The sequence below is a fragment of the Psittacula echo genome (assembly GCF_963264785.1).
Source record: "Psittacula echo genome assembly, chromosome: 9".
Classification (NCBI taxonomy): Eukaryota; Metazoa; Chordata; class Aves; order Psittaciformes; family Psittacidae; genus Psittacula; species Psittacula echo.
The window spans coordinates 14802224-14821758 of record NC_137745.1 but is presented as its reverse complement, the minus strand read 5'-3'; the positions used below and the strand labels follow the sequence as shown (position 1 = coordinate 14821758).

Here is a 19535-nt window from a genome sequence, read left to right as displayed (position 1 = left end):
ATTCTCTTACAAATTCAGTACCACATCCTTCCAGCACCAAAATATACACTGTATTTTTCTAGTTTTTTAAAGCCTTGTGACTTTGTAAAAAAACTACACTAAGTCAGATTATTTTCTCAATTTTGTATATTTTATGTGGGCAGTCCTACCCTAAATTTTCAACTAATTACATTGTCTTTCTCCTGAGAACATATAATACGCTGTTTCCACCTCATGCTAAGAAGGAATAAAGGAATTCTTCTTCCTTCCCCCCCCTTTTCCCCCAGTGGATTTTACTGGCATATATATAGACCTTTTATTAAAAAAAAAAAAAAAAAAAAAGATTTGGAGGATTGTACAGCAATATTTTGAAGAAATAAAAATAAAACATTTATGACAAGTGATTCTTTGTGCAACTGCCTTTGTTTTTGAAACTGAACTTTCTTACAGCTCAAAATGAAAACTTAATTCCATCTAGTAATACCAGTTCTGCCACTGAATTTAATGGAAACACAAAATCTTCCCAATCTTTAGTCTAGCATAAAGTAACAGTATGCCAGGTGTAACCTGCCACGGAGGAGAACAGCATCACCTTCACCTGCTAACTGCTAAGGAACTGCCTCCTCCTAGTGTTTCGCAGCTTTGGTTGCGTTTCTCTGCGCAGCAGCTCTTCAGCACACCAATTTTGTAACCCTTCTGCTTGTGTCTTGCCACTCCAAGCTCTTTCTCTAGTAAATCAGCAAGAAATGCACTGAATCAACATCCTTCATAGCTGGATTTAGTAAAGAATCATTTACTTGGATATTTTGAGTTAGATCTTTTCCAGTTAGTGTTCTTTCAAATTCAGGAAACAGGAAAAGTAAGGAACATTATGTTCATGGACAAGGCTCTCCAAACCTGACACATATATCCAGTTGACCACAGAATTCCATAATACAATTGCAAAGCATGCCACAGTTCTGCCATCAATGGCCATGGTCAAATAATTGTTACAGCACTTTCTTACTCCATCTGTGACAATTTCAAGAGTCTTTTGTTTGGAACTTCAAATGATTAAATATAAACTGGCACAAAAAACCCAAAACAAAACAGAAGCATTACAGCTACTCAGCCAAAACCATCCCTGGTTTAATAGTTCTACCTCATTCTATTAAAATGGATAATACAGTGTAAGTTAGCAATGTCCAATTCTCATCTATCAAAATTGAGAGAATATTTGAGGTGTTCAAATTCTCCCTTGATGTATTCCTAAAGTAACCTCCTATTAGTGGAATGTGAAGACAGGTTAAATGAGACAGAATTTGTCCCCACAAGCACAATTAGCAAAGGCACATTTATACGGTGTTCTTTACTATTTGCTGTTATCATGCTTATTATAATAGTGCCCAGACTTGTAGTTACATAGATGGGTTCTACTTACAAGAAGTTGCTCTTTGGAAACAGCGGGGATATTTTGGGTGATGGGGTACTGACCCAGTCACTGCAGAAGACAGGACATGTGTGCTTTGTGTCTTTAGATGAACATTTCCAGTGCAGTTTTAGCTTTTTTTTATTTAATATAACACTAGTAATATACTGTCTTCAGCCCTAAGTAATGATAAGTAGTTTGAACTGCAAAATAACTCATTGGCTTCTGTTTACTGGTTGGCTCAAACCAAAGCAAAGCATTTATGCCTGTTAACTGCTTAACTTGTTTTACTCCAGGTGATTTGTCCTTGAAGGATAATTTGAAATCCCCCATAAAGCATATTCAGCTCATGGCTAAACAAATCCAGAATGATGTTTTAAATACAAGATTTGGTCTTCCTTCCCCCATCTCTTTAAAATATTCTTTATATGAGCCCTTCCAGGAAGAAAACAGGAAATTTTGTTTCCATGGTATCACCCAGCATATGCAAGATCTATGTATTTGCCTATTATAAAAACGATACTTCAGGCTCAGTACAGTACTGCTTGTGAGTCATCATAGCCAGATTGTGAAGAAGAGACAGGAGAATCATACAGAGATGTGCGAAATTAAATGCTGAGACACGTTAACGTTTGGGAAAGAGCAGACTGTATGGAAAGGAGCTCAAATATTTTCAAAGGAAAATTATTTCTTCTGATGGAGAACTTCTCGATCTCGCCTTTGGCATTTTATCTTCCTTCTGAAAAAGAGTCTGCTCTCATTCACTACAACACTCCTGCCATCAAGTATATCAGCACTTAAAACTAGAGGCTGGAGTACAAAATTTACTACAACTTAATGTTCCAAGCTATTTTATGTCCAGTTGTAAGATTATTTCTAGCAACAAAAAAGAAGTCAGTTTTGTATATGGCATCTGTAAACAGTGTAGTATTATGACATTTAAATTAGTATTAGGAATAATTTTTAAATGTAATCTCATCTATTTTTCCATGGTGCATTTTTCAAATCATGAAAGACTTTTGTATAAAGACCAACAGATTCAAGTTTACTGGCCATAAAAAGATCTTTTAGGAATAATGGATCTTCTTCAGGGAGTATTTGTTCCTTCAAGTAGATTTAGTGCTGAAGACAGTGTGGTAGTTAAAGCACGAACAGAGGCTGTTGCTAAAGTGGCAATGCATAATAATGCTGTAGTGTATTATAAAGGAGCAATTGCCTGCAGTTCATCAGTGTGGATGTGGCAATGAAGTTCTGCTTTACATATTTCAGGCACTAAGAATTTTGTAGCACTGATTACAGGAGGTTCTTCTTCCCCTATAAAAGGAAAAAAAGTGAGGTTAATTCATTGAAATGTTTTGTATTTGGTCAACATTTCAGAAATAATGCAAAGAAAACTTATGAAACCTCTCTGAATCATAATGCCATATATTCCTGAGGCTCAGCTACCACACTCTGTAACTCCTTATTGGAAGAATTAATACACATATTCTCCCCAGGCAGGGTTGCTTAGAGAAGACATCGTTAGTGAATGGACCTAGTAAAGGTTTGGTTGTTGGTACTTCCTCAAAATTAAGTTGGTTAGAACTTCAGCTGAACTGCACTGAAAGACAGAAACTCCTACAGTTAATGTGATCTAGGATTTTAATTCAAAAGTTTAAATAAAACTGTCCTTCAAATGAGAATGGAAAGATCTACCTTGACATGCTAAATGGCAGAGCTATTCACTTCTGTTCTGACCAAGTAATGGATCAACAATAGCTAGCCAGGTACTGTGAAGTCAAAGTAATCATTTGGACATGTCCAACTCTTACAACAAGAACAAAAGCTAAAAAATCTAGCCACTCCTCTCATTATTTCGCATATATTAGGGCTATATATTATGTATGTCCAGGACAGTAGAAATATTTAATGGGTTGCAGTCCAAGACGCAGTCGCTGCTCAGTTCTAAATACAATCTCCTTCTTAACCTTGTACCTAATTAGGACTGTGGTTTGGGTGAGAGTTGGTCAGGATGGTGTTTTTGAAAAGGGGGGAGGATGAGAAAAAGGACTAAGTTACTGTGGTTCCTTAAGATATTGGAACACCAGTTTTAAGATCCACCTCCACCAGCCAGTGCTGTGATGTGCAACCTCTATAGCTGAAACATGTTAACAAGTAGGTATGTGACTTGAGAATTAATTACTGGAAAGACTGCCTCTTTCTTCCAGGGTCTCCCTAGCAGCTGGGATACCCAGCTGACAGCTCTGTGGTTGAATCAGGAGGGGATACTGGTAAAGCATTCTTACAGAGAGGCCGTAAATTTTAAAGTAGCATCCCAATTTCCTCTGACACTAGAATCTTTACAGATGTCACCTGTAACTCTTCCCACAGATGCGGGAACAGGCTATGTCAGAAGATGGCAGGAAATTAAAGAATATAGTATTAATTTTGAAACAATAACAAGAGTGTGGCTTATGTAACTAAATCAGTAAATCTGTATTTTTTTCCACTTGAAAAAGTACAGATTTTTCAGGTTTTAGCTGTTTTGTCCTATAGACTATGTAGCCTATAGATACAGATGCTGTATCTGTAAATCATGATCTGTATTCTCTCCCCCAAGATAATTATAGTATCAAACAGTAGTTATGAATTATCTAAATAATAATCATAATTATAAAATCCATTAAGCCAAGAGAAAGTCTAGCAAATTAGTTCACTGTCAGCACTCATTCAGGAAAGCAGAACAGCACAGCCCCATCAAAATGCAATATTCACCTGCTGCAGCTGCTTAAGGAAAATCTGCGTGAACAGCAGTTTTACCCTATTAATACAACTGCTGCAACATTCCACACTGATATAGTTGTGATGCCAGTTCAATGTACTGTAACTAGTAACGTCAGATCAGCTATACTGACCCCTTCTAACTGTAGGTGTCTAAGCTAGATATCTGTTTTGGAGAGTGTCTTCCAAGCATTTAAATTCCTCCACTGAGACCCATTTGTTCATTCTCCCCCAGGCCCACATCCAACAAGAAGCCTAATGTCATTCTGAAACTTGAGTTAATCACAGCACAGACTATAGCCCTACAGGTTCTAGTGTGTGCTGGAGCAAAACAGGATGTCAACTTTAGATTTACAGCAATTCTGTAAGAATACTTTGTTATATTACCCTCTTGATTAAATCACAGAGCTGTCAGCTGAGTATTCCAGCTGATGAGGAGTCCCTGGAGGAAAGAAGCCATCTCTCCAATAATAAGTCAATTAATGAGAAGTAACTTTATTAACAGAATTTTAGAGAAATCTTAAGAATCCCTCCCTCCTCTAAAGTAAGTTAAGGAAAGATTCATTTTTCTAAAGTCAGTGAAACCTACCTTTTTTACCATCTTTAAACAGTATTTATCTTTCTCTGCAGCCTTTTATATAGCTCCTCACATTTTAAGTATTTTGAGCTGATACAAATACACTCACAGTAACTGAATACAACTTTTAAAACACTGCTGTATCTTACCTAAACCTGATGATGAAGAAACACTTCCTGTAATGGAAGATGTTTCAATTTGGTCTGTCAACAGTCCTTCCATTAAAGGTAGAGATAATTCAGATGAAGGAACAGATGAATCATAGATTCCAGAATCTCGAGGCATATCTTTAAGATTTGAAGCTTTAACAACATGTAACAATGGCTGAAGAGCAGAGCTGCCACCACCTTGAATGTCCTGAGTTTCTATGTCTTCTCCAAGGTTTAAGTGCTGAATTATACAGTGAGTGTCTGAATTCCCAGCTGAAATAACATTTATATCTGTTTTCAGGTAAAAATCACCATCCTGTTTATTCACCAAGTCATTTAAAACCAAGCCCGAATCAAATTTTTCCATGACAGGCTCTGAGTAATGTAAAGAAGGTGGAGGGAAGGGAATAAATTGTTTCTCAAACCAATCTGGTTCCTGATCAATGAACTGATGCATATTGCAAATGGCAACATAAAGGGACCTCCCAGATTTGCTCCTGAAATAATTCCTTTTGCTAATGTTAACAGGGAACACCTCCGAATCCTGTACACCAAGATCTCTGGAGTGTAAATGTGAATACAGCTGAGGCAGATTGTCCATAAGTTTGTATTTTGTACTTAGATCCAGAATACCAGGGATGTCTCCTTCACAGGAGTAATCAAAGTAGACTGCAATGAACTTGCAGAGATCACTTGAATTCTGCTTTGCCTGACGAAGCTTCTCTGCAACAGTCCACACAGCAAAGAGAAAGAGTTCTCCTTTCCCGGCATCTTTGGTTATCCCTCTGTGTTTCCAGTTCTTCTTTTCAACAAAGTATTTCATTCCCTTGGAACACACAATGATGATAAACTGGGACTCATTTACTTTTTTAATAAGCCACTCTTTCTGTCTTTCTTTACATATTTTTAGGTCTTCCCACAAATCTAGAGCCACCTGGAAAAGAAAAGAATATTCTTGTTGATACTCATTATTAGATATATTTGCTAATATATCTAATATATAGCAGTGTTACATATAAATTTATGGAATCAACAAGTAACAGTGCAAAGCCAAGTAGCTGTACGTAAACTGGATAGTTCCTTAAAAAATAAAACTACAATATAGATTTGGTTTATAGTGGTATTTCCAGGGGAATAAAAAGGAACATAGAAAATGTGGCTGGACCAAGTAAATTAGTATCTACTTATCTAATCAGATTTGATATTATCAATCCACAGTAAACAATGTACTGTGCCTGAATCAAGCCATTTAACCGTTGTAAATCTGGGTCCATGCAAAGGGAAGAGTAGTCAGTTTACAGCTGCTTGGGAGATACTCTGATAAAAGTACAATGCAGGTACCTATGTCCGGTTATGTTTCTTTTCTTCAAGATACTGTCTGATCTGCTAACTGTGAGATAGGATTTTTTAGTATGGTCAAGTTATTATTTTAAATGGCTATGAAATGCTACTGGTTTTGTCCTTTATAAGAAAACATTCCAATACCACATGAAGAATACTTGTGCAACTGTTCTGTTATGCATTGAGCATCACATAAAACGCATTGTTATGCACTGAGCAACACAGAAAACTCCACAGTTTTAATAACCATGCATATTATTTCTGTATATAGATGCTATCAATATTTTGTTATATAAATCTAAAATGATGCCTGATCCCATGTGTCCCACAGTAAATAGTTACAGCAGCAGCTCCCCTTAACACTATTCCAAAGAGATACAGTGTAGCAGAGCTAAAGTGCATCACTAAAAAGGGGATTCAAATAAGTTAATTTCAAACACCTTACCTGAACTACTTTAAATATGGGAATAAACTGTGCACATCCTCACCAAACACGTGAGGCATCGGTTGTTACTGTGTGTGGCCACTAGAGGACAGACTTGCTGTACAGTTGGAAAAACAGTTCATCGATTTAAACATCGCACTGGCAGGATTAACGTGAAGCAAAAGTAGGCTAACAATTGTCTTGCCTTTTTATACTTGAAAAGTGAAAGACTGGCCACATATTGACTAAATTTTAGAAGGCAGTCTGAGATTCTAAGCCTACTCATTCAAAGTAACAATTTGAACATCTTTCTCAGATTGAAACAAACAAGAAAAAGACATGCTGATTTTACAGCATTAACAGAAAGGAAGTAAAACAAACAAACAATAATACATAAGTGTCAAAAATTAATCCTATTTACACAGATTTTGCTTTATGAATAAGAGTTCTGATAAACTGAACTACTTTAAAATTACAATATAAAACGTATTTCAGGAATACTGAAGTGTTATCAGATAGACACCAATACTTTTTGTGGCTGCTGACTATAAAGATGCAAGACCTACTAAACAGAAAAAGCAGTTAATACAAATGAGCTAAACACAGCTGAACGCAAGTCCTGGAATCAATGCAGTACACATTTTCCACTATCCCATGGGGTTTTGTTTGGTTTGTTTGTTTGTTTGTTTTTTATGTGGGCTATGATCTGCTGGTTTTGCTAAGTAAAGAAAATCTACACAGCCAATATTTAGAAAAATAACTAAAAGTTACCTTTATGGGAAAGCGAGATTGAAATACCTCGTTTTCAACCATGTATTATTAAGGTAATATTAAGGAAAAACAGTTCACAGAAGAAATGCTGAGTTTACCTCACAGCCACAAAAGTCCTGAAGAAAATAAGCAAAGCATTGGATGACATTAATGTGTTTCTGGCAATCTTTACTGGAATAGCAGATGAACACTTTTGGCCGCGGATGGAGTCTTTCCACATGGAGACCTGCAGCATATGCTGAAGATTCTGAGCTCTCCTCATCTAGATGGGAATATATGTTTTCTACATTGGAGGAGAGAAAGAGTTCACACTATAAAGCTTGGTTTTGTTTTGTTTTTCAGATTTCTGTAGGCACATTACTAACACATACAGGAAGGACTTCTCAAAAGATATTTCTTTCCTTTCCAACCTCAAAAGGAAACATTGCAAATGCTCTATTGATCCAGCTTATGAGTTGCTACATATGTGGAACAATCTTTGAAAGTGAAATGGGCAGTTATTACTGTACAACTCAGAAAACCTAGGAAAGGTTTACTTTATAAATAGAATAACGATGTTTCACCTCTATCCAGCTACAACAGTCTTCATCTCTCTGGTCAAATATTACAAGCCCTAAGGCTGTATCATGATCAAGTTTCCTGTATAACAAAGTCTCTTGTTTTAAAAATCCACAACACAAGAAAGGTAAGAATATTAAACTCCAGGAACACAGATACCTTCAGAATATCATACAGGACCTCTCTGGTGTGTATATATATATATATATATGTATATATATATATATGTGTATATATATATATATACATGCACACATACACACGTTTGGACATCAACTTGACATTAATGTGAATTAAGATGTTATTAATATTATTACCTATATATTAATTTAAATCAAAATAGCTATTAGTGTTTCTTTCCTTGCATAGATATTTTTATGCAAGAACAAAGAATGCCAGACTAATTCAATCTAGTTCTACAGCTGATCAAGCTAATTTAGAATAAAGCATGAGTATTTCAAAATACAAATATCCACCATGGGATTTAATTTAGAACAATTCATCAGGAATGACTATCCTGGAACAACTCTCTCTGTAGAATAATCCTTGGCATTCATCTGGGCTTATTGTTGGAACTGTGCTAACTGTGAGCAAAGGGATAACTGCAGAAGACCAGAAGGTAAAAGGATTTAACCCAGATGGCATATAGCACTTGCAGTATGCCTTGATGCCAGAATTCAGATGGATAACACAGGTATGTTAAGTTTGGGGAAATAATCTCTTTTTCCATATTCATGAAACCACATCATTCCCTAGATTCTACAAAAAATGTCAACTGATTTTAACATCTCAATGTAACAAGTGTGGTTTGCCAGCTCCTGGACACAGAGGAGAGAGAAGTCAGCAAAGAAGGGTGGAATGTAATTTAGAGACACATCTGCAAGTCTTAGAAAGAGTAAATTTAGGAAGATGGTTTAGGATGAAGTATAAAAGCAACTTCCAGGAAAGTGAGCAAATCTGGAATAATAGATACTGATAGTATTCCAGATAGTACTGAGAACTGCATTGGTATCACCTGGCTTTACTTTCCTTCTGGTTTAAAAATAAGTAAGAATTAGACATTTCAAACATATCCACTTTCAGATCTGTTTGTATCCTATGTGGTCATGTAGTACCTCACAAATAAAAAGAAACCTAAAACCAAAAACACTTCCCAGCAGCGAATTCATTCTCTCCTTTTTACACTGAAGTCTTGGATTGTGATACAAATCTTTCTATGGCAACAGATCACCATCAAGCACTGCTACAAGTTTGAACACACAAAAAGCTGTGGGTAGGAAGGAGACAGAAGTAGAAGAGAAAAAAAAAAAAAGTCTCTTCAGATAAAGGTATTTCTGGAATAAACCAACCAGGAAAGACTTCTTCTGATTGCAAAGGTACATCTTTAAATGGAATTCCACATTGAATAAACCCTCTTACCTTGCTGTTTCTTGCGGCACATCACTGTGAACAGTGTTGCAAATGCTGAAATGACAACTAAAGGGACTGTGATGGCAATGGCTCTTATTGGTCCAGCCCAGGGAGAATGTACTTCGGAAAATAAAAAAGAATTAGCCATATGCACATAAGCTACATTGTAATTATCTAATCAACTCTTCACATTGGCAATGTGAAACTGCTGCAGTACACTATTATCAGGTAATTCTCAAATATACAGTAGAATCAAACATCATGGTCTGCTCCATTTTAAATAGGTTTTATGCTGATTGCCCCACACATCCCCCAGCATTAGAGCAACTAACATAAATAACAAGTGCTGCATGCCAACTCATCCTTTCCCCCCATGAACAGGAACTTTACATGAATAACGATATGATAAGATATGCAACAGTCATTTGGATCTGACAGTTTTCTGTGCCAGGCTGCTGGGCTAGCCACTCAGAATGAACTGTCTTCCTGCACAGATTACCTTTAGCAACGTGCATTAGGATCTAGTCTGTTTTACACGTTGCCTTTATCTAGAGCTATGTTTTGTGTCTGCAGTTACATTCTGAAATCCCTATTAAGCTTCTCAGTGACACATAGACATGCTAAGCATTCACCTGTCAGGTTTTCCAGAATGCTTGATTTGATTTCAGGGCTGCAGCACATGAGCAAGTAATGTGTTTAAGCTGTTCTCACAGTTTTATTACATTATTTCCACACTACTGCATGCACCAGCTGTATGCAATTAAGATGCAGGCTGTGATTCTTCATACTCATATTTACAACAAAAATGACATTTCCACAAAGATTTCCAATGATACACTGATCTAAGCTGTACTAACTGTAAATATACAGAGATGCATATGTGTATGTACAAGTGTGCATGTCTATTCTTTTTTCATCAAGCCAAAAAATCACAGCACAATTGCCTCAGTAGTCTTGATTACGGCAAACAAACAGAGAAAGGTCAAATCAAGATTTATTTCCAACATAATTAAAACTGAATTTAAATTAATAAGGTAAATACTATATACTGTGTAAAAACCAAAATTCATACCTGGTTTTAGTGCGTAGTGCATTGTTTTCCTTGTTGTGTTAGTGTCATCAACCAGCTATGAAAAAGTAAAAGTTGAATTTTATTTTGTGGAAATTTGATTTAATTTCTTTTCTGCAATATGTGAACAACTACAACAGCTTTCATGAGCAAATGTGAAGAAACTCACTGCTTAAAAAAGTTAAAGAGCACCACAAACTAGTAGTCAGTAAAATCATTTGTCTTTGTTAGTACACAGCTTAGTGTGATAATATTAACTTTCAGAGTTCACATACTGTCGGCATCAAGAGAAATACACAGCTTTTAAGTATAGTAAAAACTGACCAAATTACAGAATTCCAATTTTATAAAATCAAAGTCCAAGAATTGGAGGCACAGATGAAACTGGCACATGCACTCAGGGAAGCAAAGCTATGGAAAAGTCTAAAAACCCTTACTTGCCCACAGTATTTCAGTAGAAATGCCTGAAGTTCAATTTTACCAGTGTGTGACTTGAAATACTTTAATTTCAGGTCATTTCTCCATTAACATACTCATTTAGCTGTTGTACAAATTACCCTTTATAAGTATTACCTCAATTATATAATCCCCTGGAGACACGTTCTGAAGAATACAACTTGTGGTATCTGTGTTTTGCTCCTACATCAAAGAAAGAGAAGACTTTGCAAGCCATTCACATACTTTTAAAACCTAATAAAAAAATACATTCGCATTGATTTAACAATATGCAGTGTCCTCCTGTATTAAGACACCTTAAACCAGCAAAACCCTCCATTCAAATGTGACATGGAGATTCCTATCTCTATTTTCTGCCTGCACAACTAAAATATGATTATCAAAAAAATCTTCAAAGTTTGGTGTAACTGATAAAGTCTACATAACCCCCTGAAGCTCTCCAGCTTTCAGAGACTCAGCATGACAGCTTCATCAGTGAGAAAAAACTTGCCGTTGTGTGACATTTGGTGCAAAGGTAAAATAAAAAAGTAGGAAATAACATGTATAATAAACATAATAAAACTGCAGTATGAAGTACTAATTAAGGTGTAGGGTCTTCAAGAGAGAGCAGTCTTGCCTCATTTGTTTATAATATCCAGCTCCAAAGGAGCCCTCAAGCCTGGTTTTGACCGATGAATGCTATCACAATACTGCTGACTGCTATCACAATACAATTACTATTCACATGAACAGTACCAAATAGTGCACAAATTTTAAAACTCAGAGTATTCTATATTAAGTTTTCAAAGTTTCTAGGAAACCTTAGAACATCTCACATTAATAGGTCTTGTACTTTAAAGAGTCGCAAAACTCAGCAACGTACCTGTTTGCAGGTCTTCTGCTTAAATGGCCCTTCATGCTTCAGTTTGTAGTGAAGAAAGTAATACCTAAACCCAAAGTTGTGAGGTGCGTGATCGAAGGATACTTGCATGTTAAAACCCTGCTGGGTAACATTTAGATTCCTTGGCTTCCAGTCTGTCACAGGAGATATTCATGAATTGGAAAAAAGTCTAGTAACTCTTTGAAAGATGAATATAGACAAAGTATGACATTTTACTTACAAGGTTTGCAGACAAGGTTTTCTGGCTGCAGCAACAATTCACATGCTACAAATACACACACAAATTATTAATGATACAGTGTCAAAGTACTATGCTATTTAAATAGAAAAAGAACAAAGACAAAAGAAGGGAGTTCATAATTTTGAAGACAATACCCCTATTTCTTTCTCAGTCTATATTATGCCTGAAGTAAATACATTTTGCACACTTAGCTGCTTTGTTATGATTTTAAGCCCCTTCTCATCTTTAGATAAGACACATATGTTCATTAATTTGAAAACAGCACTCCTTAGTGAGACAAAGGCATAGTAGTAATAGGCACAGTTAAGCGGGAGATTAAGTTACTAGAGAAGAAACTACTCTTAAATACATCTTCTCAGAGTAAATAAGTAGGCTGAGCACGACTGCAAAGACAAATGTAACTGCAGTCTGCATCAACAGACAGACTTCAAAACACTTTAAAAAGTTTTGTATAGCAGAAAAAACCTAAGCAGGACAAATATCAACATTTCAGCCCAAAGAGTACTTGTCATTTCCCAAACTATTTAAGTACTAAGGAGCTTTTTCAAGCTTCTTTTCTCTAACTCCAAGGAGAATTAGTAAGTAATTTTGACAAATTCGACTTGATTTGTTGCCATCTAATTTTATATTTTCTACACGTACTCATCTATATATAGCTTTAGATACTCATTTATGAAACTGTGGTCTCAAAAGCAAAACCAATCTGGGCTTCTTCACAATATCCAGAAAGGAGGACTTAATGAGTGAAATGGTTCTGCGAACCATGAGAGTAATTTTGCTGTAGGCAAACCTGAGATCATCTCAGGCCTACATGAGACTTTCCTTCTGGCTGTTGCCCAACACATGTTACCATACACCACAGACTTACCTGTGGCATTCAAATTCTTTCCACTTAACATCCAGATCTTACTCCAAAGACTATGTCAGTAACTATTTCAATCCAGACACATCTAACATCATCATCGGCTACCAGTCCTTTGTGGGAAAAACTAAAGGCTGGGAGAAAGGGAGGTGATATGCAATACCACACTGAATGCAATACTTACGTCTAGTTCGGAAGAAAAATGGGTGATAATTACTCTCATTTTTAATGGAAGGAAAAGGAACAATCTTTACAAAGTAATCTGTTTCAAACTTGAGATTTAGAAAGGGCTGGGATTCCATTCCCTACAAAAAGACAAGATTGCAACATATTTAAGATCAACTATTATAACTGACATTATCTTTCAAAAACAAGCCCACAGTTTTGCAAACATCAGCCAAAATTAAGGTATTAAAAAATCCTTTATCTAACCCTCCATTACACACTGACATGAGGAATTAGTACAGAGCTGGATGAATACTACTATTACATTTATGCAACCGTACTCCAGCCACCCAAATGACAGTTTTCTGCTTCAGAAAAGCTTCTGTAAGAAGGGGACTGTATCTGTCTCAAGAGGAAAAACTATCATTAGCTTCAAAAATAATACTTTTAGGAAGCAACCTGCATCCTAGTAAACACCACATTGTGTGTATATTTAGATTCATATGCAGCATATAAACATTTTTGAGACTACTCATGCAATCAAACAATAATGAAACTTGTCTTGAAACAATGCACTTACTGTTCGTTTAAAACTGGGGCTGAGCTGCTTTGGATCCTTTAAAACCATCTGCTGGCACTGTCTTCCCTCTGATTTTAACTCCTCAAGTATTACTCGAAATCCTTTCAGGTATTCAATCCCTGCAAACAGCAGGGCGTTTAAATAGGAAACTAATATTTCATAATGCATAATGTGTTATTTAATTTGAATATACTTCATTTGTCTTTAAAAATAAAACTTACCATCCATATGAAATATGTTTGTGGTTTAATACCTGTTGTTGTATGTCAATTCTTCCCACATTTTCTATCTTGCCTATTTAGAATTCATCCTTTGGCAAAGGCTGCAATTACTACATACTTGCGTAATGCTTAGGGCAGAGGGGCCCACAACTCAGCTGGGGCTTCCAAATTATCACTGCAATAGAAGTTATCATTACCTCCACAACCCTTGGAGTACTTTATAGAAACTTTACATTCATATTATTAGCAACAAAATTGAATGTTTTGCTATCAAGTTATATAAATAAACCTTTGTAACATCTTCCTACCATTTCTGAGACCACCAGATTAATGTGATAATGGTTGTTACAACTTCTTTGGTTCTAGTACAGTATGGGATAACAGAAAACTTGACTTAAGTGGAATGGAATTTATTCCAGTGCATGAATACTTCCAGTTATTTATAACTGATGCCTGAACTACACCCTTTTATTTCAAGTTCCTCTAACACAACAAACTCTCAGCACAGTGCCTTTACCTTTATTTGCAAACTTCTCAACATGGAATTACTTTATTACATGACTAAACTGAGTCACAGTGATGTGAATGGCACAGGACAATGCCAGAGTGTTACCCTGTGATATATAGTTTCGTGGCTCAGGTATCAAAGACTCTGCATAGTTCTTCAAGACTAACTACCACTCCTTCATCTAATTACACCTTTCAGTAGAATTAAGTCTTGCAGAATACACAGTTATCAAAGACACAGCCACGGCTTTTGTAAGCTGAATGCTACATAAATAAAACTGGATTAATCTGAGTTTATGCCATGCTTGTCAAATAAAAACAAAACTAAATCCCAAATGTCTGATTCTCCATGGATCTCCTCCATTTCACTGGTTTCATGGTTTTGTGGGGTTTTTTAATGTTTTATAATTTTGTAGAAGATAAAGACCATGAGTTCCCAAATGTGTTCTTGGAACAAAAGCACCATTTGTGCTTACATGAAGACCATGAAAGAGAAAGCGTCCAGTCTCCATGTCACCCAAGATGTTTCAACAGCAGTTCTGTTCTCACACTTCCAAAGGATTAACCTCTGATCATTACAAGAAAGAACACCAAGCTTTGTTTCCCATAGAGATTTGATCCATCCAGCGTACAGCTGAAGATTACCAAATGCTTTTAACTGCACAGTTTTGCAGAATTAAGTGTAATTTTCATATATTCTTTTAAGCCCCAGAAATGAATCATTATTTTTTACTTTAAAATTATGGAAGAACGATTAAATAGTGGGAGACAACAAAAAAATGAAGCAAAAAAATGTTAAGCACAAACCCCCAGTATATTTACCAAATACATGTGCTACTATAATGAACATTTTAATATACACACAAAAAAACCACCCAATTTTTAAAAAGGGTAAGACTAAAAAGTATTTAAAAATATAGTTTTTATTTAATGATACAAAAAACTTGTTCCCATATAAAATATTAATCATATTTTTGAGAGCTATGGGATCGAATATGCTTTGTTAGTTTTTAACATCTTGGTTTGACACTGTGACACGGCAATTCAAAGGTCTGGTTCTAAGTTTCATTACTTGGTTTTAATGGCTGTAGCTGAAAACCTCACAAAGACACATTGACCCAAATGAAGGAAATGTCTCATCATGTGCATTTACTAAATGATGATACCAATTCTTCACTTCCATCCTCTAATTATGCAAAGGTTTCTCCTGAAATTTGACCTATACATATCTACCTTCCCTCATGGCAGAGAAGCTGACACTGTTTTCAGCAACAAAATCACATCACAAAGAAAACATTTCCAAACATACTTTTTCAAAAAGCTATTTCCATAGCATGATTTTCTTTCAAAAAGCAGTTATTTTCTCCCTCACTGTCACACCTTTACCTTGAAGAGACACATTAAGTTGGTTTGGGTGTTTTTCTTTTCCTTTTTTTGTGTTTCAATCTGCTAGGTAGCACACTACTGACAGCCACTTGTCATAATGGAAAAAGTCAGCAAATTTGGAACCCTTCTCTTTTTGTGAAAGAAGAATGCTTAACTCAGAGATGAGAGTTTGACAACCCCTAAGCACTTTGCCACAAGACAACCAGTGAAGGCACAAACCATTTTCATAGTCACTCCTCATCTCATTACAAAGTATTGTAAAGATTCTACTATTTAAATGTCTTGTTTTTACAAAACTAACAAAACTGATGGCGTTGTGTGCACTTCTGGCTCCAACTTCATTGCTGCAAGTTTCCCTATGAATGATGCAATGACTGATTTCCATGTGTGGTTCTGTGTCTGTAACCTTACACAAGAACCCTTTTTTCCATTCCAGTATTTCCCTGTACCATTCCAGCCACTGTTACTGTGGCAGGAAGAACAAGTGTTTCCACAGCGGTATGTGGCTTTTTGTCTTTCACTGTTGATTAAGAAAAGAAGTTTCTCAAGATTTATCATGAAGTTTGGTGAAATACTGTACTTTACTGGAGTATTGCACGGCTTCAAACATCGCTGAAAAAATTCTAGAGGTTTGTCTTCATGTTCAGGATGCTTAGTTTTCAAATGTCTTGCTAATCATGATGGCTTCACAGTATTAGCTACTATCTCAAGGTATACTATACGCTTAGGACAAGGTTCATCCTTGACAATGGCAAGTGTAAATCTGTAGTTCAAATAATCCTGCTAATTTTGATCATTTTGGCCAACTTTGTATCAGAACTGAGTAGACAGTCCTTATTTTTACCTTCTAATGTGGCTGACAAAGAGCCTGTAGTAGGAGTAGAGGAACTGTCAGCTCTAGTGTTTTCCTGTTATTTGCATGTGCCCGCATTATGAGTATTACCTTCAATCACCTTAAGCCACTTGTCCATTTCATGATGGTTAGTTTAGTTAAAACCAGATAATATAATCAGTAAATCCACTTAACCTGGCACAAAGCAATTGAAACAGCCAGGACACTACTGTGAACCCCTCCACATTATACTCTTCTTTCAGGACATCTCACATACCACATGTAATATGTCAATATCTGACATAGAGACCGAGTAAGGGTGCCAGCATCAATGTATATATTAAATATTACTAAAGCTTATTTGTCAAGATCTAAAATTTTATTCACATGCCCTGATCTTCTTCACATGCCCCCATCTTGCACACACACACCCCCCTTTGGAGACTACTGCTCTAGTGGGCAACAACGTACTTCCAATGTCATTTAAGTGATGGAGGAATATTCTTAGTGATCAGCCCCAGCAAGGAAACACACTAAAGTTTGTATAGCTATGATTATATAATCTTTTCTACCTGTGCAACAACTGCCATTCTGAAGAATCTTTAAATGTATCAGCAATTAAACTCAATCAATGCCAATGAAATGCACTAATGCCTTGGGGGACACAACAAAATCAGAGCTACTGCACAGTTCTGAAGAGCAAGAAAAAGTCAACAACCTGGAACAGTAAAAAGCAGCATGTGGATGCAGACAGCATCCTAGTTTAAGGAGTATTTCAAGTGAGTTAGTGAAAACAGCAGCTTTGTAAAACTGTTAAGAATTTCTTTCTTCTGAAGTCTTTAGAAGCAGTTTGCTTCAATGATTCCAAGCATAATTTTTTACTTAATACCCATCAGAAGGAATTTATTACCAAAGACACAATGAATTAGTCCATTTCACTCTACTACTTACCAATGGCATTTGCTGTCCAAAGTATCATCACTGCAACCTGTTCATAACATGCATACTGACCGATAGTTATATTCTGCACATCTCCAATCACGTGCTTTCCCACTGAATTCAGGTAAGGTGTGCAGTCTGAAAATACAGAGAAACAAATACCCTAATAAAAACATTTTAGCTGATGTTCCTGTGCCACACCAGAGCAAGTAAATCACAATCTGCAAACAGCATCTAATCTTAAAGACCTATTCAAGCAACTGGTTTCCAACATGACCTGCATCTTTCCACATAAATAAAGAATTAGGCTCATTTCCTAACACTTCTTCAGGATTAAGCAAAGTAAAAGTATATGTCCTCTATTTATTCTACAAAAATAAGTACTATGTAGTAAATCTAGACAAAGCTTTTGTATCAGGACACTGAAAACCAGAAAGCTTTACAAATCATTGAGCACAACCACATTCACCAGTTGCAAAACTGTAGTTCCAAAGCAGATTACCAGATTATAATACCTGTAGTACAGTAAGAGTAAAAATGACAACAGGTTGGCACTCCCAAAAGAGAACAACTTTTCCTCACTAATTACTCTAGAGAATATGAGGACTGACATTAATTTTGTACGTGTACAGTGCTTACAGCAATAAAATGTTGGTCAATGATCAGAAACATTAGAGAACAATGAACAATGTGAAGCATTAGAACTGGTGCTCATGAAGTGCTTCTTAACCATGATACTGCTTGATCCTGACCACTAAGAACATACTGCCTAAATCCTAAATCTGTCGTCCATTCAGTAGCCACAACCCTACAGACCATTTTACTGCCACTGGATCCAGTCAGAACTGGGTTTGTCTTCTTAATCCTCACAAAACACAGAGTATTCCCTAAAGTTACAGCTCTGCAAACATGTAATTAAACCTCAGCTTTCATTATCAAAATAAAAAAAAAAACATTCTTGACTTTGTTGTTGAACTTGACCATGTCTTTATGCATTCTAACCAAGAAGACAACCCCAGATTTTAGTACTTTTAAAGCCTTACAATATTGAGCCTCGTATTTTGTGACAGGAGAAGTAGCAGCCAAAGAACTCAACAGTTCTGGGGCACAGTGTACATGAAGATGTGCATGCACAAACATTCTGCTTTGAAGCTCGTGAAGTCAACAAAATCCAGAAAAAGCTGACCTGCAGCTTTATATTACTGACTGATGATTAAGTCTAAAAATCCTGAGATAACCTACATGCTATGTATTTGTCTACACATTTGGTAGAAACAAAACATGAAAAATCAGGTGATTTATGCCAATACAGGAAATCTGAATTTAATTCGGAGGTGTGACCTTAAAGGTAAGGAAAGAAAAATCATTAACTGTTTTAAAAACTGTCTTTTTATTATGAGTAAGAATGTTAAGGGGTCTTTTATGTAGCTGCCACACAAATAGGAGTAGAATAGTTTGTACAACACTGCCTTTTACAAAAGCAGGGCAGTTGGTACTTTGCTGTTTGTAGAATTCTGTTGCTATGAGTGAACTCAATGACAGCATGAACTTCCTCTTAGCAGAATAGAGGATCTCTTTCAATGGAAAATATGAAGTAACAGTTTTTTGCTAGGTCTGGATCTAATTAATGGCAAGCCCGAGATTTTGGATCCTGGTTACTAAAATTTTATGGTCAAATGACAATTTGCCAAAATGGAATATAGCACAAATGCCTGAAGTTTGACTGTGAGTCACTGATTTACATTTTTAAGGAACAACAGATTTAGGAAGAAACCAGCAGGGAAAAATTGCACTTTTCAGAAAACCACTTCTTTTACTTGAGTGCAAGTGAAATGCTAGAACATACAAACATTTGTTTTTCACCTGAATAAATAATCTAACCAACTAATTTAACAACATCAACCACAGCTCGCTACAGTTGCTGTGTAACAAACTAAAAGCCTTGAAATCACAGCCAGCAAGCCAAGTTCTCTTTTGTGCTGGCTTATTCATGGTAAGTATGTATTTCTCTATGAACTCC

General features: G+C 36.1%; 1 protein-coding gene across 1 annotated transcript in view; it reads right to left on the bottom strand.

Annotated features, from left to right (window-relative positions):
* Positions 1–2585: 2585 nt before the first annotated feature.
* The window catches only part of IL17RD (interleukin 17 receptor D), a gene marked incomplete at both ends in the record, with an annotated part of 45849 nt that continues 28899 nt past the window's right edge, over positions 2586–19535 (bottom strand). The window contains 11 exons of the mRNA XM_080625488.1: positions 2586–2701; positions 4874–5807; positions 7508–7692; positions 9387–9497; positions 10450–10504; positions 11020–11085; positions 11765–11916; positions 12003–12047; positions 13070–13190; positions 13631–13749; positions 17528–17653. Coding sequence (XP_080481614.1) covers positions 2586–2701; positions 4874–5807; positions 7508–7692; positions 9387–9497; positions 10450–10504; positions 11020–11085; positions 11765–11916; positions 12003–12047; positions 13070–13190; positions 13631–13749; positions 17528–17653 — 2030 coding nt within the window. The remainder of the gene's footprint in view (positions 2702–4873; positions 5808–7507; positions 7693–9386; positions 9498–10449; positions 10505–11019; positions 11086–11764; positions 11917–12002; positions 12048–13069; positions 13191–13630; positions 13750–17527; positions 17654–19535) is intronic.